The 16,412-nt window shown below is 22.3% G+C and overlaps 1 protein-coding gene across 1 annotated transcript; it reads right to left on the bottom strand.

Annotated features, from left to right (window-relative positions):
- Window positions 1-5,716: 5,716 nt before the first annotated feature.
- On the bottom strand, window positions 5,717-16,051 carry LOC105360619 (synaptic vesicle glycoprotein 2C-like). Its single transcript, XM_011497573.1, has 11 exons — window positions 15,784-16,051; window positions 12,812-12,868; window positions 11,560-11,721; window positions 11,075-11,237; window positions 10,880-11,001; window positions 10,216-10,454; window positions 9,497-9,723; window positions 8,364-8,581; window positions 7,985-8,144; window positions 5,901-6,028; window positions 5,717-5,815 (listed from the first exon to the last, which is right to left on the bottom strand). The coding sequence occupies exons 1-11, from the start codon at window positions 15,785-15,787 to the stop codon at window positions 5,760-5,762; spliced, it is 1,536 nt and encodes a 511-aa protein (XP_011495875.1). The 5' UTR covers window positions 15,788-16,051; the 3' UTR covers window positions 5,717-5,759.
- Window positions 16,052-16,412: the final 361 nt, after the last annotated feature.

Genomic DNA, 16,412 nt, shown 5'->3' on the forward strand with positions numbered 1-16,412 from the left:
ACATGTCGTTATGCAATTAATGATTTAGAGAATATTTACAATAATATAGCCTTATTAACTAATATCTTATAAGCCTACAATTGTATTTATAAATAAAGAGTACATCATTGCAATTCAAACCTATATGGCAAAAATCCTCCGAGCTTATCCATAATTGAAAATTGTACATATTAAAATATATTTTTGCCAGAATATATATTTTCTTATATTCATTTATATGGAAAGAATTTAATTTTCGGTAAAAAAATTATTAACATAGTCACTAAAATGGAAAAAATTTATCTTAATTACTTAATTTAAATAAAGCTTCTCTTGGTTAAGTTTTGGTCAGATAGTTTGTAGAATATATATTTTATAAGTTTTTTCTTCTCATTATCATCTTATCAACTTTTCAGAGATGACCTCTATTTATTTGATACGTGGCATTTCGGCCTTGCTGTGTATATGTATACGATTTTATATTTAAATTTTACCGAAATTACTGAATTTTACTGAACGTTAATGTCATTTATTTTTATTAGAGATAAATGAAAATAATTCACTAATCAAGTAATTTGTCCCCAATCATTTTTTCAAATGAAAATAAAATAATTAATATGAGTATTATAATTAATATCATAATTATAATTACAGTCAATGTAGGTAACCATATGTAATAATTTGATTACGTACGAAGTAAAGATGGAAAACTAGTTTTCTTTGATTTTTACAAATGAAAATTTGAATATGTCGTCTTTTTAAAAAGGAAACTTTAAAAATTTTATCTTGAAGCTAATAGAGCAATCTATTTTATTTATTAAATCCTCGTAATAATTTACTCAGCTATTTTATTATTTGATTTCCGATCATAAAATTAAAATTATTTTACGAATATTATATACGTAATAAGAAAAACAAAAAGATTTAAGTTGCATTTTAATAAAATGTTCTTTAATTGTCTTTTATAAATTTTAATGTTTATACTAATTGTTCAGAATTGTATTTCCGATCATTTATTTATGAAATCTCTTCTACGTATAGGTTATTTATATATAATTAATAATATCATGGATATTTGTGTTAAAATGGAGAATATATTAAAGAAATGAAATAAATTATTAAAATTTATTTTTCTTTATTTTTTTGTTATTTTCATATTTTTATATATCTGTCTACGTATTATTAGAAAAGTGTATTGATTTTTTTAAAGGGAATTCTTTTATAAAACTTGATAAAACGATATTAAAAGTAATTTATGTCTAGTAAGTTACATAAATAGTGTACTATTACATAAATTACTAAAGAAATATCACTTTTGCATATGCAATTGAAATACTTATTTTTTGTTCAAAATATAATTATTCCATATTATTAAAACGTAAAAAAACTCTGGAATATGACAATTGAACACTTTTTATTTTTATCCTAAAATATTATTCTCTACTAAATAGCTGGAGAAAGCTATACAAGAAATTGAAATGTATTCTTTTGTGGTTTAAATTTTATTATACTTTTTTATGCATATTATAATTAAAAGTTCTGAAGTTGTCGGTGAATTGACTTTTGTGCATTACATCATTAAGCTGTTTTATCATTTGTTACGAACATAAATGCATTACAAAAAATGTAACAATTCTATATATAGAAAATATCCTTTTACCATTTTATGTATTGTGGATTAAGTAGTTTTGAATATTTTAAAAGTTTGCATAAAAACAAACGAATTTTATTATGAACCTTTTTCATTCCGAATATTGGATTACTATTCTAGTATTTATATTACTTTCGTTATTTTCAACTAATACTGTGATGATGATATTATGGATAATTCATAATAGGATAATGGAATTTTATGTAGCTACCCAATAAGAAGGGACATTGAATTGGTAAACAATATGATTAAATGCTTGCTTAGAATAATCCTTTAATATATATGATGCGTACCTAAAAAGGTTTTTTATTAAAAATTTCTAGAAGGAGATGACAATAATTAAGTTTTGTAGGGAATTTAACATAAAAAATTAATTAACAATTGTAAATGAAGTTTATAAATAGAAAATTTACCAGTTTTTTTTTTAATTTATTTTTTTTTCAATTTATTACGTAGACTCATAATATACAAAATAAGTATATTGTATGTGTTTGTTGTTTGTATCAAAATACAATCGCATTGATAATTGAATATGGGATGTTTTTGTTCGCCATTAAAAATGAGTTACTTTATAAAATTTCCAATATTGAGTTGGTATTATATCATCAAAATAGTCGCAGATTGAAAAACTAACGACTACCTTACATTTCACTCCTATACGGTCAATAGAGTATAATATTTTATAAGTAGTTTTTTGTCAAGGTAATAAAATTTCTCGTTAAGAGTATTGCATAAATATTGTGATATTAAAAAATCTTGTTTAATTTACTGTAATATTTTATAATTTGCTGAAGTAATCAATATAATTATTTATATTATTTGTTGACGTATTAATGGAAATTATAAAAAATTACACAAAGTTTGCGTGGTTGTCAATTACTACAAGATTTTGATTAAAAATAAAATATATTTTATTCAAGTTATATTGCCAATTATTCATACTTGCATTATCTATGTGATATTATTCACCATTATTATACTTAAGGTCTATTTTATTTATTATATTTTTTCTATTTTATTTTTTATCTATTTTATTTTTTATCTATTTTATTTTTTATCTATTTTATCTATTTTATTCTATTCGTACTATTTTCTATGGTACTTTTGATTTTAAATGATTGTTTTATATAATAAAATAAAAAATTCTCTCCTTGGTATAACTTAGAATTATAAAGATAAAAAGAACTTTATATGCACATATATATATATATATATACAGCAATACGATGAAGTTTGACTCTCATGAATAATTGCCACAAATTGTAATTAATATTCTACACATTATTATCGAAATTCATCTTTATATGTCCCTTACCTTTATATCGTAATCGCATTTCTATGTAAATATTACATTATAGATCGTTTATCACCATTGATTATGTGACTCATTGTATACAACATTGACACTTCACACTCAAAGAATATATCCTGAGAATGTGTATAAATCTATAAAAATATGTGTATTTAAATATTTAAAATTATTATATTTAAAGAAAATTTTGTAACAGAATACGTTAATATTGTAATAGGAATATGTTTTTAAATCGATTGTTTTTAAACTTTTATCATCATATTCGTAGACTCCATCAATTGTTTATTTAATTGATTATTTACATTCTAGTAGATTATGCTACTGATTGTATTTCAACTTATGTATGAAAAAAAAAATGGTAATGTATTTTCAGAACTAATTGTAATTTAATGTACATGTTTTGTGCGAATGTGAATATCAAAATACTCTCTACATTTTTATTTACATTTTACTTCTATTATAAATTTTATGTACTTTTGTTATATTAAAAGACCATTTATTTTACAGTATAATTATTATATAATGCTTGTATTATATATTGTATCCAAATAATATATTCTTCTATAGTAATTGTCTAAATTATATTTTGTTATATAAACAAATTTGTTTATTAATTTTCAATAATGTAATCTTCAACGTTAAAATTTAGTAAAAAATAGTTTCTTGATTGTAAATTATATTATATATTAAGTAAACATCGATACGTATAAGGATAGCTATATTTGACAAAAAAGTATTTATTTTAAAATTCATGATATGAAAAAAAAAAGTAAAAAAAATATTTTTATATGGAACTAGTACTTTTTTAAATTTCTTTGATCTCAAATGCTTTTAAATTAAATCAGAATAATAAAAGAATATATAATTAAATTATGAAATTGCATAGTTATAATTTATTTTAAAATTACATTGAATTTAAAATAAAAGTATAACAGTTTTTAGTTTTTATTCAAAAATAATTGTAAATAGACTAATAATATTTAATTTATTTGTTATGTTTCAAGACACTACAAATTTAGAGAAATATATAATAAAAAATAAATATCTAATATATTAAGGAATGAAATTAGAAGCAGCTTTTTTATAATTAAAGAATAAATATAAACAAATTTTTTTACAAAAACAGTAACACATGATTTTTTAAAATTTTCTTTTAGATCAGAATGAACATCAGAAAATATGTGCATGAAGATGTATGTAAAATACTTTTATTTATTATTCCATAAATAAAAGTATACACTTTGAATATGTACAACAAATTTATATGTATACAAAATCCATTATAGTACTTACATATTTATACAATGTAATTAATGTTTCTTTATTTTATAGATATTAATAAATTTTTTATAATTGTAATTTTTAACGTTATTAAATATTGTATATTTAATATAAATATTTTAAAATCATTTTTGAATAAATTTTTGTACTCTTATTTTAACGAATACATATTTTTTCAATTGTATACTTGGAAGACAGAATTAGTTGAACAAATATATTGTTGTCATAAAATAGTTCATTTTTTACAACCTTAGAATAATTGAATTATAAGCAATGATTTATTAAATTAACCCATTATAGACAAAAATCAATACATATAGAAAATGCCCCGAAAATATATTTGATGAACGTCTATGTAAAATTGTGTATGTGCACGTGTACTATTTATAAATACGTTAATAATAATACTATTAATATAAAATATTTATACAAATATAACAATAACGATAAAGTTGTCAGAACTATTAACAATTAAGTCGAGATCAAGCTTTTCTTAATATAGCAGAAAACAAATAAATATCGTATTTACAGAATTAAAGTAATTTTTGAAATGAATCTAAATATTTAAGAACAAATTTTAATTCTATATGAATTTAAATACCATTCGTTTGACTTTGAAACAATATTAATGCAATTTTATTGAACAGTTAATTAAATAATTAATTTCAGAATTAAAAATTAATTAAATCATAATAAAACATAGGACTGCATTTTCTGAAGCGATGTAAGTACGTATCAAAATATTTTTATACCTATTTATTGTTTAGTTATTAAATTTTAAGGCACTAAAAAATGTACATTAATAATGTAGAAATTCTTTGATCGTTTAAATTATGCGTGTGAATATGTAAAACACGCTATTATAAACGTATGATTTAACGTACTCTTAGAAAATCTCTTATTAAAATTTCGCTAATTCATTGTAACATAATCAATAAAGGCTAAGTTATAGTATTTCATCGGTATTTTTAAATACTTGATATTATGCAAGTTCTTCTTTCTAATGTAACCATGCGACATATTTCTAGTATATAATGACCATTTACAATAGCCATTAACATGATACGTTATATATAAATAAATACACACATATATAAAATAGTAAAAAATTACTACATTATGAATACTCGTTGGACATCAGTTGGTTTTTTTCTAACTAATTCTCTTTTTTGTGCTATTGATTTTAACGTGTCTAACAAAATCTTTTAAACACTTCTAATTTTTTTAATTTTATCTGATATCTAGTATCAAAATATATAAATAATCTGTTTAGAACAAAAATAATTATAGTGATAATATAGATGCATTTCTTTGTATTGGAAAATAATTGTAGTTTCATATATTTTCTTAAATAGAAAATTTGTTTTTTTTTTAGAATCGAAACTCATTAAAATATTATATTTATTGATATAATTATTAATTATTTGGACGTATTCTATTCTTGAATGCAATAATAAAATATCACACATATTAATACGTAAGTATATATGTACAAAAGGCAAAATGATTTTTATGAGAGATGTTTAATTATCTCTGTTAATTTAGTGTCTCTTTCCCAGTCTTCGGTAAGAAAATCGACAGAAACCCACAAGCTAAAATAAATAAATACAATATTAGTTTTATAATTTTCTCATTTTATATTTTGCTAATATCAAATTTAATTTGAAAGCTATTTACCAAATAAAAAAGCGGCGAAAAGGATCACTGGTACAACACAGGCCAAGTCGATTAAATAACCGAATACCAAATTTCCTACCAATGCACCTAATCGGCCCATTGTAAGAGATAAAGCTGCTGCCATAACTCTGAAAATCAAGAAAGCACGATTACATCTTATTTTAATACCATTACATTTAATTGTATAATTAGATTTTAAAAAGTAACTATTAAATTCAAATTATTTATTATTATTATATATATATATATATATATGATTGTTAGATTTAACGGTTGATATTTATGCATCAATAAATTTAAGTTAATACTTTTATCCTAATTTATCAATTAAATAGGAAAGTAACATCATAAAAAATATTTAAAAACAAAATGCGGAAATGTATCTATAATTATCAACAGATCAAAATTTAAATTTGTATTTCAACAATTTTAGAATGCTATTCTACAATCTTGAAATTAGAAAAATAATAACATATTTAAATTTACAATTTTTTTTTATAAAATTCGGAACAAAATTTCTTTCTTTTCTTGAGTACTATATTTTACTAAATGAGTTTTATTTTTTTGTATATAAATTATATAGAAATAACTTTTGACAATTAATGATAAAATGTTCACAGCCGCATAGTACGTTACCACTATAATACGTGATGAATGAAATATTATTACTAAATAATAAGAGTTTAATGTTTACAAATTATTGCTCTGAATAACAAAGTACAAGATAAAATATTTACTCTAAATATTAGTTTTTTAATAATATAAACAAATATAATCAAATATTCAAGTTTAACCTTCGTGTAAAGTTTAAAAATAAATACAAGTTATAAAATTTTAAAAAGATTATACAATATTTAAAATCATAAAATTTGTTAATTTATGCTTTAATTTCATACATAGTTTCATAATTTTTTTTATATAGTTAAAAAAATAATAAGTAAATTAAGAAAGTCTATGTCAAAGTATGTTACTGTATTTATTTAAATTTTGATAAAACGATAGGTACGATAGGTATGGGCAGAGTAGGTTATAAAAATCAAATACTATAGAAATAGGAACTGCAACACGTTATATGTCTATTATATTTTATTACATTGTGTCGGTACGGTAGGGATTTAATGTACAAGTTATACTCCAACGAAAAAAATGCTGTTCAAAGAGAAGTCAATTGAGTAAAGCTATTAAAAGTAATAGATGCTAGCCAGGAAAATGTTGCGATAACCACGTCGAGTGCCAAAGTTTTTTTAACTTGGTGTTATAAATTCAGCCAAAGGCCTCGTCCCAAAATAAAGTTTTTCAAACGTGTGTATGTTGTAAAATGAAATGAGTTTGTTAATAGGCGTAAACCAAAGATGTCATATAGTGTTCTTATACATTTCTATCTATCTGCATTTTGATACAAGTAATATAATGCTTAGTTTCTTTTATAATTTGGTTGCCATCGTATTATTAAGATTTCATTAACATGTATTTTTATAATTAGATATATTTTTATGCGTATAATAGAAACTCTGTTAAAAAAATATTTTTAATTTGTTGGTTATTTAAAAGTAATTTGAAAGTGAATTTTATACATTAATTAAACGTTCTTAAATTTTTCTCTAGTTTGTATAATAATTGAAATATTGTATCATCATAGAGAGCAAATCATATCATTTTGTAACATAAAAAGTGAAATTATTTTATATAGCATATTATATAAAATTAAAATGTAGGAAGCTTTTTAATCAGAAAAATATATTTTCATAACTAAAATAAATGAAAGAATTAATCAAATAAGACCAGTTTTTATATTTAAAATAAAAATTGAATGACCCGTTGAAATTTTATACGTTATAATATCTGAGATATAGGTTATCCTAGAATAGTATTGATGCGAATATAAAAATTAATATATTTAATAAGTATTACAAAGTAATCTCTTTCAAAATTAATGCAAATAAATAAAAATAAAAGCTTAAAGTAAAAATTGAAACGAATACGATATGATTTTAATCTGCCTTCTTATTGATTTAATGATTAACAGAATTTAATTGCATACTTTCGAATACAAAATGGTTTTTATAAAAGTATGTGTAACTTACCTAAGATTAGTTGGGAACATGTCAACAATTACGCAATAAACCAATGATATTCCAAGAGATGTAAGTGCTTCGAAAAGGCAGGAAAGTATGAGATTTTGCGTGGCATTTATCACGTAATAGAAGCCTACCGTCACACCACCCGAAATCACCAGGGAAAATACTGAAAAATTGAGAATAAAGAATGAATAAATTTTCAAACTCTATGCAGCGATACTCAACCCTTTTTTATAGTTGTTTGCTATTAAATTTGTATTCAATATTGGGATTGCAATAAAATCAGTATATTAATTAGTGTAAGAAAAATTGAAACAATTTATTTAAGGATAAATAAAATTATAATCACATATGAAAGAGTTGAGAAACAATTCTCGATACTTACTGAGAAAAAATTTAGCTCCTAGCTTGTGAACGAGAAGAGGTAGTACAATGGATCCAGGAACACAAGCGAGGCCAATATAAACAGTATGCAAGTAAACGGATGGAGGGATTGTTGTTTCACATCCATAAGGATCTAGATCCGTCATGTTTCCAGGTAATGCGGACACGATGCACACTGACGTTGTTTTATCGGGATATGTATCCTCGAATTCTTCGAACCTGGAAAAATATAAGTATTTTTAAATAATTTTTTAAATCATCCATCATAATGTAAAAAATATTAATCAATGATTTGGAACTTCAAATAAGTATATTATGTTAGTTCGTGCGAGAGAAAAACCAAAAATAAAAAAATTTAGCCTAATTAATATGTAAATTACAAAATATAATCTCAATAAAATTACATGTAATTGAATACTATTGAAAATTAATGACTTCTTTAATAGTTTAAAATATTTTAAAAATAATTTTATAAACGAACTATCAAAGATACAACTTATTTTATATTGTTATAATGTTTATATTGCTTTCATGGAAATTAAATTTGCATATTTTAATTCAAATCAAGATTGTATATTTTCATTTATATAAAGTAATTTTTATGTATTTAAATAAAGTATTAATATAAATACTTGCATAATTGATCAATTTTTGTCAATAAATGAGAGTATTAAAATGGTGATTTGACTTAACTAAAGAAAGAAGATTAATTAAAATACTAATATTCCTATATAATCACATCGATAATACAATGTTAAAAATTAATTTACCAATCAAATGAATTAATATTTTTACACAATAGAATATTTAAATATAAACAATAATCAAAAGTTCATTTTCATCCTGAATTTGAATATTTAAATTTCAAGCATAATGTAAGAAATTCTTATACTAATTATATACTATTAAATTATATTTTTATAAAAACAATGCGTATATTGACTACCATATTAAAGCTTTATACTACTATGCTTTAAAATAATTTAATTAAAAAATTTAAAATAATAAAATCAGTATAAAAATATTTATATTTTACTAAGAATATTACATTTAAATATTACGTTAATATTGAATTATCTGTTTATTAAAAGTTATTAATTTGGTTATTGAAAATAAAACATTTTATTAGTGTACCTCGTAAATAATTCAGGAAACCAGACCATCAGTGTATAATAACTGCTCGTTAAACCAAATTGAATACCACAAGCTAAAAGAGTATTTTTTACGTAAGGTGGTTTACAAAGCGCCTTTGTTAAATCCCAAACTTCTGCAACAAGGACTTTTAGATCCTTTCTTCTATGAAGCTTTAAAGCTCTTGTACTTTTGTCTTTCGAATTCGGTTTTTCTTGAAGAAATTTTACCTAAATAAATAATTTATACTTTGTTACATACTAATAAATTTGTTTTCGTTTCAGTTGGATAAAGCAAGAAAATGTAGAATCGTATTTAAAAATGTATAATTTAAATCGTATTTAAAATTCTTATTAGAAAGATTGAAGTCCTTTGTATATTTATTAGTACTTTTATAATTTATAATAAGCAATGCGTGACTAAAATATTGTACATATTAATACCTATCATAAATAATTTATTGTTAGAGGCAATGAATTTGAAATATATTGAATTTGAATCAGATTTCTTAAAATCTGTTATAAATACTTTCAAATTATAGTTTCAAACTATAAAAGTATAAAAGTATATATATATATATATATATAATTTAGAGTTTATTACATGGTAAATATCTAATGCTTTTAATACATTGAAACTGAAATTCAATATAAAATTTATGCAGATTATCACTATTATATTTTCAAACATATAACTTTAAATTTAAGAATTTAGATATTTACTGGATAAGTGTCGGGATCGTTGCTTGTATTCTGCGCGTAAATCCATCTGAAAACCTCAAGAGCTGCATCGGTCTCTCCACATTCAAGAAGAAATTTCGGACTCTCGGGAAAGGCGAAAAGCCAGAGACCAAGCACGAGAGAAGGCAAAGCACACAAAGCTACGAAGAGATTCCAGGATTTGAAGTCGAAAGTTGTTGTCTCATAGGATAAATCTAGCGGGACAATTAGCCATGCGATCACTGCAAATAAAGTCGCGATAGTTTGTTACATGCATATTATTATTATAATAACGCAATGGTGTATATTTAATAGAACCATCGTATAATTCATACGATCGTACAATTTATATATAAATATATGTTTTGCAGCTATATGATTGTACTTCATTAATTATTAATTGATTGAATTATATTAATTAATTATTTTCTCGAGTAAAAAAGTAAATTATTTTCCTATATTTCAGCAAAAATAATTTGTAATAATAATGACTAGATATGTTTGAAATATGATGAATATATTATTTTGTTGATAAATATGAAAATATTTTATAAATTAATATTTTCTACCTTTTATTAATGGAAAATTAATTTTTAATATAAAACAGATGTTTCTTCATAATTAATGATATGATATAATTTGTAAAGATCAAAAAATATATACGAACATGGTAACAGAATAACTCCAATAGTCCAGAACATCTCCATCCAACATAAAATCCTTTCACGATGTTTCGTCGGTTGAAATTCACCCAAGTAAGGAAATACGATTCCCATTGCACCCGTTACTCTAAAACGGAGAATTCAATTGCAAATAAAACAATGAGTTGAAAGGTAATTAAATTTTGATAACTGATTCTTACGCGAAACCATTAAAGAAACGAAATACTAAAAAGACCCAAAAATACTGAACGAAGGATGATAGTATACCAACAATACCATCCATAAGTAGAGTTGTTATGAGCACAACTTTACGTCCTTTTGTATCGGCCAAACATCCCCATATATATGAACCGATGACCATTCCTATACACAAGAAAATATATTAACTGTTATATTTATATTGGTCCTGATAATTGAAAAAAAAATGTTATACGTTATATATACATCAGACGCATTTGCAATTTGTCAAAAATTTATTTTTGCATACTTTTATTTTTATTTTCATTAATTTATTTTAATTCTTTCTTTTAATTAGTGAATAAATCAATCACCAAATTCGTATACTATATTAAATATTAAGAAATTTTATAGGAATTAAAACAATGTTTTTTAGATGCAACCATTGAATTTGTTTAAAGAAACTTATTACATTTATTTTCGTAGCATTAAATAATTCTGAATGTACCAAGCATTGGTGCAGCCGTTAACCATCCTTTAGATGTGGAATCCATTTGGAGATCACATTGAGCAGCAGGCAGCACGAAAGATAAAATTGTGACACCGATGGCTGTATCCATGTAAATTAAACCGCATACTGCTAGGAGCATGTAATGAAATTTTCCGAAGCCTGAAATATTAATAATTATTCGACTCATTCCTTCATTATTGTAATTTTTCAAATTTTCAAAATTTCAACGATAAAGTTATAAATAATAATGTTTAGATATATTTTCATATTCGGAAAGCGATAAAATTTTTTTTTTTCAATTCTTTTAATGCTCTCAAGATAAGTTGAGAAAATTCAGTGTAATATTTTCGGAATGATGAACATATCATTACATATTATAGAATAATACATTATTTGATTAATATATTTTAAAAATTAATATGCTAAAATGTATTATAAAACTTATTGGTAAATTACACTAAAATTGTTTTCAATTATTCTAAAAAAGTATTATGTATTAAATAAAATTGAAATCTACAGTTAACTATGAAGCAAATAAAATGTATCGATGCTTTTAACATTTTAATAATATCATACAATCAATGATTAAGAGTTTATTTCAATTATAGAATTTTTAATTTTTGATAAACTGTATATTATTTTACCTTCATCAAACAATATCAAAATCAATAATTCATTGTACAATCAAATAAATTAATGATAAAAATTTACAGAAAGAAAGAATAATCATATTTTAAACTATCTACAATAAACTATCGATTCCATTATTATTATCAGTAATTATAATTTTACACAAAACATTATAATTGCGCTAAACTATTCTTTCGTATAATGAACAAGCATAATGATTATACAGACAATTTAAATATTATATTAGTGGTTGGATATCATTATCTATGTCCCATAACTTCAAAAATTTGTTATCGCGATCAAATATTTACTAACGGACGCATTAAACCTGATTTCATCATTATGGTGTTCTATGGCAATTATGAGGCTGTATTTACACATACTATTTTGTAATTAATTTTTCTTGATAATAATTGATAACGAAGTTTTATTACAAAAACATGATTATGTTGCTGCTCCTTTTATTTACGTGTGTATGAAAGATGAATTTATTGTTTTAAATTTAATACAATTATCAACCTTATCAACTATATATATATATATATATATATATATATATTAGGCATTAAATAAAAAGTGAAATAATATAATAACTCATCCTTTCATGATTTTAACTTACCTGTAACACTGATTGCATGCTCGAAGTCGGCACCTCCGTCTGCCAGGAAGTCGAGCCCTAAAACCAAAGTTTTATTTCATTCTTAGTTATTGAATTAAGAACAATTAATTTTGTTTCTGATTCTGTCTGACAAGTTCTACATTTTTTAAAATGTGTTTCATTATCAATAAATAGTAGTAATACTACTATCAATTTTATTTGCAAGTAAACATCTAATTGTTCCAGCAAAACTATTATGATTCAACTTGTATTCTTAAGAGTGAAACAATTGTCATTCAACAATTTTATAAAATACATCTTCGAAATTGAAGTAAATATTTTTATCAGTAGATATAAGCATATATTTATTCAAGTCAAGGTTATATTTATTAAATAAGAAAAAAATTCTATAAATCCACGATTTTTTTGGTTTATGTAAATATTTATTTTCGTGCTACCTAGAAATATATTTAATTTGATTTAGATTTTTTCATTGCCACATGAGTTTTATCATAAAATGAAAATATTTAAAAACCGACACTATATAAAAATATATTTTGAATCTTTAGTTTTTCAAGCCTTTTTTTTAAAAAAGATCTAGATATATGTATGTTCATTAAATATCAGTATTTTTTTAAGTTTAACGTAGTTTATTAAAATTTAATATGATAAAACTATATTAGATAGCAAATTTATTTATAATTTTTCGAATATTGAAAATTATTGCATTTTTTATATATATTTAATATATTAAATATATTATGTTTAATATTATAATGAAATTAAATATGATTTTTGTGTTTAAACAACTTAAGAGGTTCCAATTCTGAGTATAAATTCTAAATTGAATTATGATAGTTATATATTTTAACATTAAATACGTTAATAGGTACTTATATTAAATATTAAGTTTAGATATTTAATTACGAATTTTGTTATCAGATTTTGAAAATTAAATTTTTATTTTTAAACCATTAATTCACATTATATTGTGAAAGCTTTGATAACCTTTAAATTAATTATTATAATTTCATTTTTTAAAAGTAAAGTTTTTAATGTTTTAATTGTTATTTCACTGTAATATTATTTTACATTTTTCTATGTTAATTTTTTAATATAAAATAATAAATAATTTTATTCATACATTCACAATTTTATAAAATTATATTTTTATATATGTAAGTAAATTAAAATATAATAAATATATATTATTTTTAGCTATAAAACAATTTAAATACAAACATATATTTTACATGTCTTGTATCTTTATTCAAATATATGTGTATATTATATGAATTTAAAATATTTAGAAATTTTTTTTTTTTTTATATATTTTTTTTTATATATTTTTCGAGATTTAAAATTTAAGATTTAATTTCACTGTGAATTAGCAATGTAAAATTAATATTTTTTATTACTATTATTGTTTTTAATTTTATGTAAAATATTGTAATAAATATATAACTAATTACATACAAATGAAATTCCCATTTTAATCATCACTTGTATTTATCTAAATACTCGTGAAATAAATCAATTATATGATTATAAGCATAAATTTAAGCACTTAATTAATATTTAATAAAAATATACGTATTAATTACTTTATCAAATTCTTATTATTTTTACATATATTACAAAATATAATTATAGTTCGTAAAATAAAAAATATTAAAGTTATTATGAATAGCAAATTTCTAATAATTACAATTAAAACGTAATGTAAAAGGTTTCGACGACTTGGAAATTGAAGAAAATCTCTGCATATATAACTATAAATATATAATAAATATAAAATATTGTACGATTTTATTGCATTTAGAAATTAAAACAATAAATTCAAGATTTTTTTAATATACAAGTCACTTTGGTTTGGTAATAAAATAATACGCATAACAATTTGTTGGTTAAATCGACATATACAGTCGCTTATATAATTATATAAAAGTTGATCCAAGTGTTGATTGATTCTTTACATAGGTTTTTATTTTAATAAAGCTGATCAATAATTTAAATAAGCTTAAGTAATGAAAGCTTAAAAGACTAAAAAATTAATTACTAAATTAATTATGTTCCTGTGATTGAATGCAATTCCATGAGAACTCATGTCAGCCATGAAAAGTTTATTCTATGTTCATTAATTAATTCACAGTCAGTAATAATTTACTTCACTTACAATTTCCTATCGCACTCATATCCTTTTTATCGATAGTACAAATTTCATTTATAAATAACAAAATGGAATGTATTTCATTAAAAAATCTTAAAAGTGAATATATGTATACATCAACCAATTAATATTCTAAAAAGTAAATAATGATTAATAAATTTCAATTTAAAGAGGATACAGTTATCATACTTTATTATTATTAACTAAATATTAAAGATTAAATTTTTTGTGAAATATTTTATTTAAATTTAATAAGGAGCATGCATTTTTAAAACATTTTAATGAATTGAATTTGATGTTATCAACAAGAAATAAAAAAATTATGTAACATTTATATGAAAAAATTACGACTTACTATTTAATTGTTTTTTCATTATAATATACGACAAAATAAATTAAAATTTATTATTATTATTTAATCATTATTTTTAAATAATTCATAAAATGAATTAATGAAACTGCTTTAAAAATATATTACTAAACATTTTTTATTCTACCAAAGAAATTTTTGTATAATGAAATCGTATAATTTTTTCCATTACATTTTTCATCATGAAATACTTATGCTAATTGTGCTAATTCAAACAGCTTTGGATAAGATCTTGTAATATTTACGTTATGAAATACATAAGAAGTGATCTATTAATGATATATAAATATATGATTTCTAATTTCTGACTGTTAAAAATTATTGATATTTGTTTAAAATTCCAATTCTGAAATTTCTGAGTATTCATAAACTACAGTTTTTCATCAATGAGTATTCATTACGAAATAATTTTTAAATGATTTATAATATCTCTGATTAAATATCACTGCTTACCCATTTCGATATGTTTTTATGTGATTGTGTTCCGTGGTAAAAAATTGCTGGTTGATAATACTCTCTGTCGTTTGCTTGCTTTCGATTGTATTTGCCCCGCGTTTCCGTTGACTCTGGCACCATTTATGCACTCCAGTCATTGGTGCCAGACACTTGCTCCTTTACGGATGCGAAAACTCGCTTTTGACTCACTTGTTCTTATTATTGGTTGAAAGAGAACAATACCACACGGTTGCTTGTAAGTTACGAAGTATACTGATGTGCTTGGCAAGCGTCACCGTCTTAAAACCTTCTCAATGATAAGTCGCGATGGATCGTCTCTTCCCCCTCTCTCACTCTCTCTCTCTCTCTCTCTCTCTCTCTCTTTTCGACTCTCTTTCTTTCTACGTTCTAACTTGAAATACTATTTTACACATATGAACAAATAAAAAAATAAAAAAAAAATGACACGTGAGAGAGAAGGAAAGAAATTATGAATTTTTCATATTCTGTAGCTTGAGGAACTGCTACTGTTAATACTTGTGTAGTTAATTGGTGGAATCGGTCAGAAATGAAACATCAATGATTATTTTATCCCCTGAAAATAAATCTTAATAATTATAAAAGTAATAGTACATGAACAATAAAAA

Source organism: Ceratosolen solmsi, unplaced genomic scaffold (assembly GCF_000503995.2).
Source record: "Ceratosolen solmsi marchali unplaced genomic scaffold, CerSol_1.0 scaffold10, whole genome shotgun sequence".
NCBI lineage: Eukaryota > Metazoa > Arthropoda > Insecta > Hymenoptera > Agaonidae > Ceratosolen > Ceratosolen solmsi.